The sequence below is a fragment of the Rhea americana genome, unplaced genomic scaffold (genome assembly GCF_003343005.1).
Source record: "Rhea americana isolate MKP2758 unplaced genomic scaffold, rheAme1 scaffold_48, whole genome shotgun sequence".
In the NCBI taxonomy this organism is placed as follows: Eukaryota; Metazoa; Chordata; class Aves; order Rheiformes; family Rheidae; genus Rhea; species Rhea americana.
Window position 1 is genome coordinate 1,120,109 of NW_028186623.1, and position 17,115 is coordinate 1,137,223.

Genomic DNA, 17,115 nt, shown 5'->3' on the forward strand with positions numbered 1-17,115 from the left:
GCTCCCCCCGGCCCCGCCGTATATAAACCCGATGCGCCCCACAAGGCAGGTAGCGGCGGGGCAGGCGGCTCGCACCGCGCTCGCACCGCTCCTTTTCGGCCTCTCGCTTAGTTTCTGGCAGGGAGGGAGCGCGGGCCGGGCCGGGCGGTGGAGGGGGCGAGCCTTTTCCTTCTGCTTTCTCCCCATGCCCGCGCCCGCCTGCCCGTCGGTCTGAGCCTGCCGGGGCCATGCCGCCGCCGCTGCTGCTGCTGCCGCTGCTGCTGCTGCCGCCGCCGCCGCCGCTGCTGCTGCTGCTGCTGCTGCCGGGCACGGCGCGGAGCCTGCCCTCGCCGGGGTCCCCCGCGGAGACGGCGGTGGTGACCCCGCGGCGCCTGGACCCCGACATCAACGGGCGGCCGTACTTCAGGGGCGGCCCCGACGAGCCGCTCCGCGGCCCGGCGGTGGTTTTCCAGCTCTCGGCTTTCGGCGAGGATTTCTACCTGCACCTCGCCCCGGACGCGCACTTCATCGCGCCCGCCTTCGCCGCGCACTACCTGGGCGCCGCGCCCGCCGCCGCCCGCCTGCGCCGCCCCGGCCTCCGCCGCTGCTTCTACTCCGGCGCCGTCAACGGCGACCGCGACTCCTTCGCCGCCCTCAGCCTCTGCGGGGGGCTCCGCGGCGCTTTCGGCTACCGCGGCGCCGAGTACGTTATCAGCCCGCTGGCGAGCGGCGGCCCCGACGGCGCCCACCGCCTGCAACGCCGCCGCGCCGGGGCCGCCGCGTCGCGCTGCGCCGTGGGCTCCGGCCTCAACCCCGGCATCCTCCAGGCRCTGGACAAGTACCGGGCCCGCGAGCCGTCGGAGGAGGCCAGGCCCCCCGGGAAGGGCGGGCGGGCCAAGCGCTTTGTCTCTGTCCCCCGCTACGTGGAGACCTTGGTGGTGGCCGACGAGTCCATGGTGAAGTTCCACGGCGACGACCTCCAGCACTACCTGCTCACCCTCATGGCCACGGCTGCCCGGCTCTACAAGCACCCCAGCATCCGCAACCCCATCAACATTGTTGTTGTCAAGTTCCTCATCATCGGGCAAGATGACAAAGGGCCCAAAGTCACCAGCAACGCTGCCCTCACCCTGCGCAACTTCTGCGCCTGGCAGAAGAAGTGGAACAAAGTCAGCGACAAGCACCCTGAGTACTGGGACACTGCCATCCTCTTCACCAAGCAGGTGGGTGCAGACCCTGGGGTGGGGGGATGAGCCAGCAGAGCTGCTCCAACTCCAAGAGCCCAACATTACACTGTACCTCCTGGCCATCCCTGCTCCTGCTGGCTGCAGCCCCTCACATCCCACCTCCAATGCATGTTGTGGCTGGAGGAGATTCCACTATGTGCATCTCTGCTGGCCTGATCCCAATTTGCCAAGGAATAGCAAGCCCTCCACCCATGCTGTCCGGGTCAGACTTCCTCAAGGGCTTGGATGCAGGTTGCAGGAGGGAGTGAAGGTGTGGACCAAGCTGCTGAGCTAGCCTGGTGCTGTTCTCTGGGCATGCTTTGACCAGCAGTCCAGTGAAAGCCCTGGTGGGGGGGGCTTAGTGAGGCCAGGAGGTGGGCAAAGCCAGGTTGTYACCATACTCAGAAATTAGCCCATCCTTCCCCAAGGAGCAGGGAGACACCCCCCACCCTGCTGGCTGCAGCCTTGGCAGCCAGCACCCAGCAGCTCTGGCACAAAGCAGCAGCCACCCAGAAATGTGGGGTATGAGCCCAGAAGAGGAGGAGTGGGGCCAGCTGAGCATGGCCCCACTTCCCCCTTGCCTAGGACAAGCTCRCCCAGCACAGCTTGCAATGTCACCTGCCAAGAGAGCCTCTCCCCACTTCCTCTGACTGAGGTACGGGGTCCTCCTGGGGAGCTGGAGCTCTCCAGTCCGCACTGGTGGCTTAGCACGGACCAAAGTCAGTGCTGGAGGAAAAGCGCTAGAGGTTGGGGAGGCATATCCAGCCCTCACAGCCCTGGGGAACAGCGTCCCCCACTGCTAGGAGCAGGCTGCATCCATGCGGGGGTGCAGACATCAGCRCCAAGTGGGAAGATGAGGCTTTCCTGAGCCGCTCAGTCTCTTCGAGATGGTGCTGATCAGAGGTGGCTGGGCTGGTGGAGCTATTACTCATTTCCACGGGTTTCCTCTTAGGGATATACATGGCCCTGGGGAGCAAYTTCTGCTCAGCACTCACCCAGGCTCCTCATGGATGGATGAGAAATCCATAGAGGACTTGTGTTTCCCCATTCYCTATTTCTTGCTAGAAATACTGTACCTGGCAGGTTCAGTACCRGAAGCCTGTGTCAGCCAGCAGGCATCACTTGGGGTCTTTGCAGTTGCTTTTGCCTTTTTTTGCTCCTGGCTAGCGTTTTTGCAAGGGCTCTGGAGCCTTCTCCAGGTTACATCTGGCACAGTGTGATTACTACCACAGGATGAGGATAATTGGGCAATGCCAAAGCACAGCAGCTTGGATTGTGTTTTCGCTATTCCCCTTAATATCTACTTGGGTCAGATGAAGTATTTTTCCTCTTCAGATCAGGAGGGTTTTCTCTGGGAAAGGAGAACTGGTTCTGTCTCAATGCTGACATCTACGTGGTGCTGAGCTGGGATATTTCAGCCTTGGATCCCCAAATTGCTAATGGGAGGGAAGGAAGAGCCCAGTTTGAAGGGGACAGGTCACGCTTCATCATGGAAATCGGTGATGGGAGCAGAGAAGAAAGTACAGCAGGTTTTGCCAGCAATGACAACTTGCATCCTCTCTTTCCACTGTCGCTGCCCAGATATCCTTCCTTGTGGACTAGGGACAGGTCAGGAACTCCCCTTTTGAAAGCAGTGAGGTCATTCCCAAAACTTCTTTCCAAGCCAAGTGCTCACAGGAGGGAAAGATCGATTCCAGCTCTGTTCAACCATCGCTAGCATGTGGTCCCGGAGCAGTAATGATGCTGTGTAAGACGTGTGAGAGCTCAGTCCTGCCGTTCTCTCTGTCCCACTGCAAGCAGGGGCTGTGTCCTCTGGCTGGGTATAAATCTTGCAGGAGCACAGGCAGGGATTCAATTCTGGCCTGCTGGAGCAGGTCCGATCTGGGTTGGGTGTTTGCAAAAAAGAGGAAGTCTGACACTGCCGCTGGGATGAGCCAGCTACATCTCTGGTGGAAACCTGGTGAGGTCACTGGAGTTACACGTGGGACAAATCTGTTCCCAGGGATGTGAAAGCTGCTCTATCCTGAAGTGCAAATCACGGCTAGGCTACATTTTTTGCACATTGCTAAACCGTCCATTCCTGAAATCCCAAGGCAAGCTCAGTGCAGAGGCATACACTCAAGGAGACATCTGCCTTCCTTGAATGCATCCATCTGTGGTCTCCTGATACCCCAGAGTTTATCTCCCTGCCAAAGAGCTGTTACATAAGCCTCAACTTTAATTTCACTTCAAGTCCAATTGATAGGCAGTTTCCAGTTGTGTCAACAGCTTGCTGATGAATGGGGCTGTCCTCTCGCTCTGGCACTGGGTGCTCCTGCTCCTGGTGATGTCAGTTTTGCTGGACTGTGGATTTCTCTTCAGGGAGCTCAGTCTTGCTAAGCTGGTCAGTATGGATCTGTCAGCAACCATGGACAAGGGACCTTCACCTTCCTACCTTAGCTGGCTCTTGTTGGAGGAGCACAGAGCCCTTTGCCTCTTGTGCAGCACCTGCGCAGCGTGGAAATAGCTTCCCAGACTGAGGCTAACGTCTTGGCTGTGCTTCCCACCCGTCCTGAACCTGATGCTCCGTTGCTTTGTCTGGCTCGATGTCTGCTAGCTGTGAACACAAAGGTTTGCTGAATGCCTTTGGGCTGCTGTAAGACTGAAGGAACATTGCACCAAGGAGCATATTGCTCTGGCCTCCGATGCTGCAGACATCAGGAGGGAGTTTGGAAACCCACACTCTGTAATTCAAGGCTGGGGAACTTAGATTTTGGGGGCTGCTTTGGACACGTGGCTGCTAGTGGAAAGTCTCAACAGGTGTGAGAGTGTTTGTGGAGAAGAGATGACCTGTCCTCTGACTATGCAAACTAATGTAAGGTTCCCCACAGCTGACAGAAACGTCTGCAAGGCAATGAAGAAAAACATTTGGAAAATGCCCAAAAATGAAGCTAAGCCTGGCAGGAAAAATCTCCTGCTTGCAGGAGAAATCTCCAATGCAGGAAATCTCCAATACTACTAGGGAAAGAGCAGAGTGTCATAGGGATGACGGAGCCTGCTGGCAAAGGGAACACCTCTGCTGTTGCCTTGCGAGTTGTGTCTCTGTGTTTTATTCTGGCTTAATTTTTGGCCATCTCCTTGCAGAGGATGGGTTAGCTGTTAGTGCCTGGATACCTGAGTTCCCAGCCCTGCTCATTCGTGGAGTCGGCTTCTCTGCTCCCTTCGCTTCTCTGTGCTTCAGAGGTCCTGTCTGAGAAATGGCTGGAGTCCAAACACTGGACGTTCATGAATGATGATAGACTCTTTGTGGTCTCTCTTGAAGCAGCACTCTCCTGGGCTTCACACTGTGCTTTGCATCCAGGCCCTAGGCTTGAGCATCCCTGGTCCTGAGTGCTGGGGAGTTTGGAGAAGGGCTCAAAGCCTTTATTCCCTTTATTGTGCCGGCAGCCGTGGACATCCGTGATGGTGAACAGAGCACAGAGAGCGCTGGCCCCTTGCAGATCAGTGCCTGCCTTTGCCCACCTCAGCCCTCTTGCATTTCTCTCTCCTTCCCTCTACAGCTCCGGTCCCTCTCCTCGCTCCTGGGCATCGTTCCTCGGTGAGCTCCCGCCTAGCCTCTCCTCTGGTTTCTCTGGCTCCTCTCTGCAGCGCCTCGCGTAGTTGCCTTGCTCTGCTGACCTCCCTGAGCGGCTTGGACCGCCGGCAAGGCTGAAAGAGCCATTCTGGGGGGGTCAGGACCCCCTCGTTAGAGCAGAGACTGCTGCCCGGCCGCTCAAAGCGGGCTGCCCCTCGGAGGCTGCGGTTGGGATTTGAAGCCAGTCCCGGGGGTCAGCGAGGGCCCGTTAGGAGCTGCTTGTTAATCCATCCCCGCAGTCAGCAGACAAGGTTCAGAGCAAGAAGTGGGTCAGTGTGTCAGTGCAGGTGTTAGGCTGCGAGCCAAGAGCTCGCGGCGCCAGCTAGGAAACAGGAACTCTTAAAAGAGCAATGAGCAGGGAGAAGCGAGCGGCCGGCCTCTTGCCTCCATCCCAGCGGTGCTCTTCCCCCCCAGCCCATCACCCCAGCCTCTGCAGCAGCGAGGGGGGCTCAGGTGGATGCCCCCTGAGAGCAGGACCAGGGCAGGAGGGGTATGGGCTTAGCCTCCGCTTAGCTCAGGGTTGCTGTGTGCTGCTAGCAAAGGCTCTTGCTGGTGTTTTGGAGCAGGGCCCTCATCGCTTGGAGGRGCCTGCCCCACCTGGCGATGGCAGCGCGGGCAGGGATGTGGGGCTGCAGTGCGCTTGCTCCCAGGCGGCACAGCTGGGCTCCCAAACGTGGCCCAGCCCACGTTTCCTCGGGGCTCGCTCTTGGCCCCTTGCGCTTTAACATTGGAGGTCCTGCCACCCGCCTTGTGCAGCGGGTCGGGCTGTCGCACACCGCGATGGGGTCCGAGAGYGAGGACGCAGTGGCGTGGAAGGGCAGGCCCTGCTTTTAAGGGAAACCCGTTGCACAAAGGAGAATTGAACCCAGTTACGTGCAGGGTTTCCCAGCAGGGCAGTCACCACCGCGAGTGGATGTGGTGTCTTGGCTCATGGCACCATCTAATCCAGGCTTTTTGAAACCTCTCCAGAGCTTGCCGCATGGCTGGCCCTCCTCAGAGGGCAGAGGGTGCAAACGTTGCTTTCCCAAGCAACCAGCTCCTTGCAGGTGTGCACAGAGATGGGCAAGCTCTCTGGGGCTTGATGGCTTAGCCCAGGGCTGCCTGGAGCTGGGGAGAGAAACGCCAGCCCCCAAACCAAAGCACAAGGCTGGGAGAGCAAGGGAATCGCGCTGGGGCAGCCTGCGAGGCCGTGGGGTCTAGAGAGCAGCCAGGGCTGGTCCCAGCCCAGAGCCGGGCATTTCTTTGCTCTGCCTCTYCATAGAATAAAGTCTCAGCTTTGTMTCCTGACTCTGTAGCCACAGGTCTCCTGCTAAAGCCATCTCAGCCCTGGCCAGGGCTCTCCGAGATTGTCGGGACTGTTATTTACCGATAGCTGAACCTGACTGCTTGGGAATGTCTTCAGCCTGGAAACCTCTCTGGAAATGTTGGCAGAGCCACTCATGTGAGGTTTCTAGCAACCCAGGCGCTTTGGCTGGACCAGACTTGAGCATGAATCACTCTTATTTATAGTAGGGGAGCACCCCGGCGAGTCCCTTACGTTTCTTTTCATGTGGAAAGCCACAGCAGCTCCCTGCCCCATGGATGGCCCCCCGTGCAACTCACGGTCTGGTTGGAAGTGGTGGTGAGGGACAGGGACCAACGCTCTCGCCAACACAGAAGACCAGTGGGAAAATTGCAGGAAGCTCTTCATCTCGCCACACTCGCATGGGGCCTGGGGGAGGTCTGCAAGGGAGCTGATTGCAAAGGGAGAAGCAAGTGCAGCACTGCTTGCTTAGAAGAAAAGCACGCAGGAGGCCGAGGGCAGGCTTTGAACGAGCCCTGCGCAGGGAGGGCTGCCAGCAGAGCTGGCGTGCTGTCCTCAGGAGAGTGGAGCAGAGGAAAGGGGGCATCTGAGGACAAGGCTACTGCTCCTAGGCCACCACAGCAGCGTATCTTCAAGCAGTGATTTTCCTCTGCCCTTATCCTTTGCACTAGCACCTTTGGGTCTGGAGAGAAGAGCTTATGCACACATACATATATGCCAGAAAGCCCCTGCTTTGATAGGCTCCCGGTCAAGAGGGACAGGACAGGCAAGAGAGGAGAGAAAGAAAAGACCAGCTCTATCCTAAGGATAAGAAACGGTGTCAGGCTACAGAGAGCTGCTGAAAACCATGCAGAGAGCTGGTGCTAACCCAGGAACTGATCACAGATGCCCAAAGACTGTTAATCCTTGGGAGTTTTAGAGACACTTTGACCCTTTCTTTTTCCTTCTTAAAGTGCTGGGAAACCCCCCATGGGTTCTGGTGGGGTTGCTCTACTGGACAGGGTATACGAGTGTCCTCTGGTCTTGGCTGATGTAGCTCTGTACAGAAGCATCTCTCCTGACCTGTGACGGAGACCTTCTCTGTGACTCGGGCATTGGTCCTATTCCTGTTTTCATGGTAGTTGTTTAGTCCCAGAGGAACAGGAGGGAAAGACAGGACCAGAAACCTGCCCAGGTTCGTGCCTCCAGGCAGGCAGCAAGAGGGGAAGAAGCTCCGATGAAGAGCAATTAGTTACCCCCAACATTTCTAGCAGGGAGAACAAAGTCTCCTGTGAGGTGTCAGCAGGGCACCTAAGGAGGGTCATGCGCACACAATTTCCACATTGGCTTTCCACAGAAACCTGAGGGTCTTTCAGCTGCACTTCATCAAGCCAGAAGATGTCCTTGGGGCAGGCTGGTTTGGCTTTAGATAGACCACCGTATCGCTATCCCCAGAGCTGGGAATAAACCTGCTCCTGCTCACTTGCTCAGTCATTCCTGTGGTCTCTTCATCTCAGCAGCTTCACTGTACATGGGTGCCAGGCTCAAACGTGTGTCCCGAGCAAAGAGCCTACTTGCAGCTCTGTAGTCACCCCAGTGCCATGTTCCCAACCTCTCTTGCCCTCTCTGCTCTGGGTCTTGCAGTCCCAAGGTCTTCAGCCTCCCTGGATGTATACCAAAACCCTTCATGCCCAGTCAAGACTCTTCTGGTCCTTGCTCTTCATACACAGCACGTCTACCTCTCATGCTGGGTTTGCCTTGGAGGTAACCGTCTCAGAGGCTTGTGACCGTGACTGTTCTTGCTTTGGTTTTGGAAGTGAACCATTGCAAACCTCGAGCTCTGCTTCAGATAGTCTAATTTTCCTTGGGCAGAATTCCAGCACTCTGGGGCTTCTCCCAGGGGTTTTGGCAGCCTGCTGTCATCTGATACTTCCTGCTGCCTCTGAAGCTCAGATGGTGCAGGAGGGGAGGCAGAAGTCTTCTGATGTCTTCTCCAAGCCCTAGAAAAGTTGGACTCTGCTAAGTTTGGAATAAAAGGCTAGGCTAGTGTCTAGTTAACTCAGCTGGGCTTGCAAAGCATGTTGGAGACACAGAAGCCTTTCCCTTGACCTTGGTAACCTGTGGACCTGGTCCAGGGGCTTCTTATTCCGAGGAAGGAGTTGCGATATGGATCAGCTGTGAGCCACGGCCAGATGTCTTTCCATTGCATTTGGAGAGCTCTAGGTCCGGCCCTTGAGTTTGCTGAAGACCGGGGCCAGGCTGACTCCTCCGTGCTCAAACCGGGCTCCACCCTGGCCGGAGGAGCCTTCAGAGGGAAGTTACTGTCACGGAGGCTGCTGAAGGATGCTATATATAAAAAACAGCCCCAGTGCCAGGGTTAAAGGCAACCATGCCATTTCAGCCGGGGCCGGGCTAGGGTGAGGTTTCCTGCCGATGCAGCCTGGCAGCGGGGCCGTGCGCTCCCCATCCCTCTGCCTCCTCCAGCTTTTTTTTCTTTCTTCCCTCCCCCTCCCCCCCCCGCCCGAGGTCAGTCTCCATCCTGGCTCTGGCAGGCTGATGTCCCAGGGGAACGGGGCCAAGAGGTGACGGAGGCTGGGACATCTGGCCTTGACGCTAAGTTCTTGCCTCTCTGCCTTGCAGGACCTGTGCGGTGCCACCACGTGTGACACGCTGGGCATGGCCGACGTGGGCACCATGTGTGACCCCAAGCGCAGCTGCTCCGTCATCGAGGACGACGGGCTGCCATCTGCCTTCACCACGGCTCATGAGCTGGGTAAGGCACTGGGGGAGGCTGGGGCTCCCTTGGACCCCGTCGCTGTCCCTAGTTCCTACAGGCAGCCCTGCATTGGCTGGGCACCTCTGGGCTCAAAGCACAAAAAGGGGAAACTGAGGCACGGGTACATTAACATGACATAGCCACGATGTATCACATCAGAGCAAGCCAGCCTCATCCTAGCTCCCTCTTTGGAGGAAAACTGCATCTTGGTCTGCAAGATGAATCCCTGAAARAGACTCCCCCATTCCATGCCTCGGTTTCCCCTTTTCAAACCAAGGGGACCTACCCTGCTCACCCTGCTGCCAGGTCCACATTGCTCATGCTGTTGCCCTCCCCTAGGCCACGTCTTCAACATGCCCCAYGACAATGTGAAGGCCTGCGAGGAGGTCTTTGGCCAGCTGAAGACCAACCACATGATGTCGCCCACCCTCATCCAGATTGACCGTGCCAACCCCTGGTCATCCTGCAGTGCTGCCATCATCACCGACTTCCTCGACAGTGGCCACGGTGAGGCCATGGTGACACTTAGCAAGGAATATGCAGAAGTCCTGCAAGCCCCACACAGGTGCCACTGGAGCAGAGGGGGAGATGAAGGAGATGCGGGGGAGTGTTTCCCAGCAAGGAAGAAGGTGGTGAGAGAGGCTGGAGAGCCTCTGCTGGGGGACAGCCTGTCCCACTTTTGCCTTCGTCCCCCTCCTTTCTTGGCCCCATGGCTCAGGGTGCAGGGCAGGGAGAGCAAGATCTGCTCCCAAATGTGGCGAAATGCCTGGGCTGTTGGTGGAGGACAGCTGTTATGATCATGGGCTGTAGGGCAACTTTTCTTCCCTCTCTCCAAACGAAACTTGAAGGAAATAGTGAGTTTGGAAGAGTTTCATCTTCAGCCAGGCTTGCTTGGTGCTGGGGTGTCACTAGCAGCGACGTCTACTCCATGACTGCCAGCCCGGTTTTACCTAGCACGACCGAGAGAAGGAGTCATTCGGGGATCTCTTTTTTCTTGTTTTTGCACAAATTCTGTATCCATAACATGCAGGCTGGCTGGGATGTAGGAGTAGATCCTGGTGGCAGGGTAAGAGGGCAGAGCGCTGGGCTGGCTTGTCCCGAATCTCCGTCAACCCRTGGGTACGGGCACCCAAGGGGAGGCGAGCTCCCGTTTCCCCACGGCGACCSTCTCCCTCGTGCACGGCCCCCTTCCTTAGCTCTCCCTCTTCCCGCAGGAGACTGCTTGCTGGACCAGCCCACCAAGCCCATCTCGCTGCCTGAAGACCTGCCGGGAGCCAGCTACAGCCTGAACCAGCAGTGCGAGCTGGCCTTCGGCGCCGGCTCCAAGCCCTGCCCCTACATGCAGTACTGCGCCAAGCTCTGGTGCACGGGCAAGGCCCGGGGCCAGATCGTCTGCCAGACCCGCCACTTCCCCTGGGCGGACGGCACCAGCTGCGGCGAGGGGAGGTTCTGCCTGAAGGGCRCCTGCGTTGAGAGGCATAACATCAGCAAGTACAGGGTGAGTACCTGCGTGCCGCGCGCTGGGGAAGACAGCGCTGCTGGGAAGCCTGGAACCACCCCCCCTGCATCGCCTTGAGCTCGTGGTGGCTTTTGCCCGGACGCCAGCTGAGCAGTGCCTGGTCTCCTCCTATTAGTGACCTCCAAGTCACGTCCCCACGGGGGGGACACRGCAAGCTCTGTGCAAAAGCAAATAGAGGGGGAAGAAACAAATGGAAAAATGTCTCTAGTGGGACAGAGCCGARGGAGATGCTGCTTCTCACTGTGCCGTCTCCCGCCAGGTGGACGGCAGCTGGGGGAAGTGGGCGCCCTACGGCCAATGCTCGCGGACTTGTGGTGGTGGGGTCCAGCTGGCCAAGCGGGAGTGCAACGACCCAGTGCCTGCCAATGGAGGGAAGTACTGTGAGGGTGTCCGTGTCAAGTACCGCTCCTGCAACCTGGACCCCTGTTCTGCTGCAGGTAAGGGGTGGGATCAGCTWTCTAAAGCCACTGAGTTGAGAGAGGATTGTCAAAACCCGGCTTGTTGTGTGGGTTGGTGGTAGGCAGATGGCMCCCCCTGAGCTGAGCAGTGGCGAGCTCATCATAGCAGCAGGGAATTCTCTGCTCTACTCACTTGGGAGCAGAAGCACTGCTCACATCTCCAGAGTGAGCAGCTGAATTTCACCCCCCACCCCACAGCAGACCTGAGCTTGCAGCAAGTCAAAAAATGCAACGGCCTCTTTGGGTGGGCTAGAAGGAAAGCCATTCTCAAAATGTCAAATTCTTCGACTGTTTCAGAGTGCTCTGGTAGAAACATGCCCCAAAATATCCCCCAAAATGTCAAAGGTGACCCTGCCACTTGCACTACACTACCGTTGCGCTCTGCATCCATGGGTAGTCACACTGCACAGCGAGGCATAAAAAGCCCCAGACTTACTGACCTCACTGTGCTGAGACTGCACACACTGACTCTTGCAGAGGGGATTGCATTGCTGCTGCAGTGTGTGCTACCTTGTAATAACCCAATATATCCATGCTGGAGAACCAGGCTGTCCCCTGGTGCCGTTGTGCGTGGCAGCATGCACTAGCTCAAAGCATCTGCCCTGGTCCTGATCCTTTGTGTGCCTCATTTCTTCCAGTGCCAGGGAAGAGCTTCCGAGAGGAGCAATGTGAGGCTTTCAACGGCTACAGCCACAGCACCAACCGCCTCACCGCATCCATCTCCTGGGTCCCCAAGTACTCCGGAGTCTCACCTCGGGACAAATGCAAGCTCATCTGCCGGGCCAACGGAACGGGCTACTTCTACGTGCTGGCACCTAAGGTTTGTGAGAGTGGAAGACCAYGACCATAGCCAGGGTCAGCATCAGAGCCATAAGAGGACTCCAGTGTACYGATGTGTGGTGGGCTGTTGGTATTTTGGTTTTTCTGTCTGGGAAGCTGTGAGTGTTGCACCTGGAAAACGCTGGCCGTTGCTTGGGTTTTTGGAGTGGGAAGCACACAGGAGGTTTGGGGAGGATCCATCAAGCATATCCTGGGCTGGTATAAATCAACGTGTTTGTATTGGCTTATTTACTAGAGGGATGGATTTGCTCTTACTCTGGGTTGTTAAGCAGTGTCTAGGATATGCCCCCTGATGAGAAGCTGGAAGAAAGGATGACAATTAGGCAGTGCACTAGAGGAAGTGACGCTCGCGTGCCAGCCTGGGCAGGCAGCCAGACGCAGGACTGAGTGGACTAGCATTAGCTGTCTTTCCAAGGCAGCTAGTTTCTCAAGGCCAGTTCCCTAGGTTCCCTCTACACATAAGATAATATAGGTGTAGCAGATAAGGGATTTAGTACCGTACAGACCTTTTCAGAGACCTCAAAAGGCCTGACTGCAAGGCAGAGCACGAGGAAATGTGCTACAGAGCCTGCTAATGCCCCCTCAAGACCAATGTGCTGGAATTGGGAAGACTCAGCTTGAGCTATGGATGGTCAAGTGCTGGGGCACCAGTGAGGTGAGCACAGGGGAATGTGATGCCTTGGTTTGCTCCCTCTCACCCTCTTGTCCTGGGGTACATCATGCAGGTTGTGGATGGCACCCCTTGTTCCCCAGACTCCACCTCAGTGTGCGTCCAGGGCAAATGCATCAAAGCGGGGTGCGAYGGGAAGCTGGGCTCCAAGAAGAAATTTGACAAATGCAGCGTGTGTGGAGGAGACAACAAGAGCTGCAAGAAGGTCTCAGGCTTATTCACCAAACCCATGTAAGTGTGAGGCAACCTCCTGGGCTTTGCTGTTTCCTAGCTCTGCCTTTTGGGATGGACACAAGGAAGGTTGTGGAGCTGGCAATAAGGCTAAGCCAACCTGAGCAAATTATCCAGGCTCCAGTTTCAGTCACTGTGTAGAGACCTGAGCTAGCTCCAGAGGAGCAGCAGGATACATTTAATGTGCTAATGGGGTTGTACTGCTTCTGCTGCGTGAATTATCTCAGATACRTTTATATTACTGAGCCAGAAGAGTTGAAGCCTCTTCTCCTATCTAGGTGATCTCAGTTGTCACTTTAGTCTAGATGAAACTCATCAYAGAGAAGAGATTTAAATTGATCTTCTGGCACCTCTAACTGGAAAAAAAGACAGCTTTAGGATGGGAAAAATCTCAGGACTGTAGCTACATAGCTTCAGGCTGAGACGAAGTTGTAGTGGGGTAAGAGCTGGGGTATCAGTTGTGCAAGGAAGTGCTTTGCAAAACAGCATAGGCTGGCACGGGGTTGCAATGGGCAGAAGTGTGGGGGGAGAAGTGCAGCATGTGCCTCCRCTGCAGGCAACAAGCTCTGCTCCACAAGCACTAGTGGTCCAGGCTTGCAAGACCCATTCCCAGTGGGATGGGGCATCCCACCAGCTCCCTGCCTGACAGCTTGCCCGCTCTTCTCTTCCAGGCATGGCTATAACTTTGTGGTGGTCATCCCAGCGGGAGCCTCCAACATCGACATCAGGCAGCGAGGCTACAAGGGGCTMATCAGCGATGACAACTACCTGGCGCTGAAGAACGGGCAAGGCAAGTACCTGCTCAATGGGCACTTCATTGTCTCAGCCGTGGAGAGGGACCTGATGGTGAAAGGCAGCGTGCTGCGGTACAGTGGCACCGGCACTGCTGTCGAGAGTCTCCAGGCCTTCAAGCCCATCCAAGAGCCCCTGACTTTGGAGGTGCTGTCTGTGGGGAAGATGACTCCTCCTCGGGTGCGTTACTCTTTCTACCTGCCCAAGGAAAGCAAGGAGGACAAGTCCTCGTACAAGAAAGAGGGGAAGAGCCCTCCGGACCTCAACAACAGCGTCCTGAGCCTGTCCAACCGCTTGGATGTGGGCAGGCCGAATTACAAGCGTCCCTCCTACAAGTGGGCAGCGGGAGGCTGGGAGGCTTGCTCCGTCACCTGTGGCAACGGGCTGCAGAAGCGCGCGGTGGCCTGCCGTGACTCCTATGGCCAGCTGGCCTCCGAGTGTGATGTGGCCCAGCGGCCCGCCGACGTCAGGATATGCGGAGACCCCTGCCCCACGTGGGAAGCGGGTCCCTGGGCTCCCTGCTCCAAGACATGCGGCCGGGGCTTCAAGAGGCGCATGCTGAAATGCATGACCCCAGCCGGGCAGCTCCTGCCCCGGGATAGTTGCAATTTTAGGAGGAAGCCTCAGGAGCTGGACTTCTGCACCTTGCGGCCGTGTTGAGCGGGCTGGGAGCGTTGCCGAAGAAGGCATGGTGTCTCTCTGGCTGGAGATGCGTGGCTGAAGGTGGAACAGAAGCCAGGGGTTGGGAGAGGGGGAGATGTCCGAGGACGAGGGGTCTGTTACATAGCACATATCAACTGGACAAAGGACCTGTGCATGGGAAGAGCACGCGYCCGCTCTTCCCAGTGCGCCCAGGCRAGAGGGCCTCGGTGCGGTTTTTATAGACCAGGCTGCTCGGAGACAGAGCAGGAATAAACATCTACCTCGAAGCTGCTGAACTACGCGGAAACCTGCCGCCGACCAGGCGACGCTGAGAGTCGGGGGGACAGAGGGAAACGTGGGCCAGAGCGGTCTCTGGAGATCGCTGCCTGGGATCGATCCAAGGACATGCAGAGGATGTCCCTGTATTGCACAGATCGCTGGTCTTCCCAGGGCTAAGGCTACCGCCCTCCTCCCCCTTCCCTGACCTCCCCGAACACTCGCACTAAACGGGACCAAAAGGAATTACCAATGCAATGACGGCAAACTATACTGTCAAACCAGCCGTGCAGCGAGGCGCTGGGGCTCGCGGGAACTGACGCCTTCAGGGCTCGCTGGCAGCGACTTCGCAGCCTGGACACACCGTCGCTGCTATCCAGAGAGCCTCAGCTGCACCTCGGTACCGGGCTGCAGGGTGGTGGCTTTATTTTTGTTTTCTCCTCATGTTTATCATCTGAACCATGTAGATTTTATGGTGCTTAACTCTGTATTTTTGACCTCCTCCCTCTTCCTGGATGTAAACCTTGTGCAGTGGGGACAGTGTTATTCCCAGTGGGCCCTMTCATAAGGCCAGGGTTCTCCTACGGTGCTTTGGGAAGAGGGTGTAGGGAGGCTGGGGGCTGGCAATGTATCTTGGCTAACTGGGCAAGCAGTTCGCAGATGGATGCTCATTTACACCTTGGTCCAGGGCAGGGTGTAAACTGCATACCTAAGGCCCTTTGGGGCTTAAGGAAATCGTTATGGAAGTGCGACTTGGGCTTTAATTCCAGATGGCAACAAGCAACTGTACTGTAGTATCACAGCATGGTGCTCCAGCATATWGGACCAGAAATAGCCTGACAAGTTGCTGCTATTTGACTTTGCTCTGGAAGTGGTGCTTGCTGCCCAAAAGGACCAAGAGGCTGTGCCCAGACATCCTACTGCCCTTTTCCCTCCAAACTTTGGGTCAGGGTTTTGGGTTTTTGTCCCCTGCCCCTGCATTAAATCCCTAGAGATATTCTGAGCTGAAATCTAACAGAGGTGGGTGCAAATTCTCCCACTAGTTCCCTGCCCTGAGCTGTGGCAACTTTCATGGCATTGTTTTTGAATGGCRAGAGCGGAAGAGGAATTGAGGTCCTTGGCCTCTTCTGAGGGAGGAAACAGGACCAGAAGTGTTTAGGTGCACRGGAAAAGGGGGACAGGGCAAACCTGTTGCTGCTGCAGAGCATCTGTGACCAGCCATTCCCTCTCAGGTTCCCATCCAGGTGCTTYTAGGCGAGGGTTTATTATGGACTTCTATCAGTTATGTAGCATCATGCCTGTTCTGCTCAGAGGCTGTATCTTACCTCATGCAACATCCTCCTCACAGTGACTCCTTAATGGTTCTTTTTTCCCCAGTCTCTGGCTCAGATCGTATCATCAGGGATCCTTTCACTCTTCGGTCTTCCAGTGCATAAAGGTGAAGGTCACTGGAAACTCCTTGTGCCCTTTAACCAGCCCCAAAGGTCTCTCAATTGGCATGTTGCCTGGGCATCACAGCCCAGCGGTGGCTACACTGGACTACGTAGCACCACATCAAGTTCATCCTCTTTCCCTCCTTCAGCATCCCTGTTATTGCTTGGGGGGGGGGGCGCATGTATGGGGGAAAGGGTCCTGGCAGGGTCTGGAGCAGCTTTCCAATGCAAATAGCAACAACAAACAACATTCCTAGTTTTAAGATAATAACAAAGGAACTATCAGGCTGGCTCAGGCTAAAGGTTTATCAAGCACCCTATCCTGTCTCTGGCAGCGGTCAGCAGTGAGTACGGTGGGAAAGATTTCAGGAAACCGGACTGCTGAAGCACAACCCTTCTCTTGATAGACCTTTCCACTAGCTTAGTGAATTCCTTATGATAATGTCTGTGGACCTATCCTCCATGAATTTATGCAATGCCTTGTTGAGCACAGTAATGCTTTCAGTCTCCACAACGCTTGATATGGCCAGGAGCAGATGTTGTGGTTGCTTTGCACAGCAGGGGACTGAATTTTGTGTTCTAGGAAACCCCTTCCAGGTCTACATTCCCATGAATGTATCATCCGTTTTCTGCCGAGCCTACAGGGCTTTCGTTTGGGAACAGAGTTCTGAGGAGCTGCCCGTTTTGTGTCTTTCCACCAAACAGATGGTTTCCAAGCCACTGAGAAACTGTCATCCTCGTTCAAGGGGGAAAGGACGGGTTGGGAGGGATTTCTGGTGTGTGGTTCTTTTGCAAAGTGTAGCGCAGAAGGACGGAAATGCCGATCGTACTGGCTGCTTTGTGTATACCATGTATACTAAACATCGATCTCTGCTGTTTGTGCATCAATAGCAAACCTGAAATAAAATTGTATTTAAAGTTCCACCTGGTTGCCCGTGCCATATGTGCTTGTGCCTATGCGGTCGGGTTGGTGGCCTCAGAGCACGGCCCACTGTTTCTCAGAGACTATGTTCAGAGCTCCTTTGAAGCCTTAGCTTATTAACTGATCAAGGAAAAAAAACCTGTGCAGGCCTAAGAGCTTTATTCTGAATAAGACAACCATTTGCCTCACTTCTGCTCTAAGATTTGTTACTGGCAAAGACGGTGCGATGGGGTTAGTTTATGCACGCCCGAGGGCTTGCCTGCACCTGCGGGTTAACGGCACCGATGCTGCCGCACGAGGCTTGCTTGCTTCCACGTGGGAGCCGGATGCTGTTTTGTTGGAGCAGCGGCCACCCCTGCTCGTAGAGAGTTAAACGGATTAATGTACGCTGGAACGGTGCTCTCACGTCCTGGAACAACCGTGTCCGCGCATACCATCGCTCGGGACGCTCCGCGG

General features: G+C 56.2%; 1 protein-coding gene across 1 annotated transcript; it reads left to right on the forward strand.

Annotated features, from left to right (window-relative positions):
* The first annotated feature begins 64 nt into the window (after nt 1-64).
* Nucleotides 65-16,661, forward strand: ADAMTS15 (ADAM metallopeptidase with thrombospondin type 1 motif 15). The gene is made up of 8 exons (XM_085316784.1): nt 65-1,202; nt 8,741-8,873; nt 9,216-9,383; nt 10,091-10,374; nt 10,655-10,832; nt 11,492-11,673; nt 12,419-12,594; nt 13,266-16,661. The coding sequence occupies exons 1-8, from the start codon at nt 228-230 to the stop codon at nt 14,044-14,046; spliced, it is 2,877 nt and encodes a 958-aa protein (XP_085172910.1). The 5' UTR covers nt 65-227; the 3' UTR covers nt 14,047-16,661.
* The last annotated feature ends 454 nt before the right edge of the window (nt 16,662-17,115 follow it).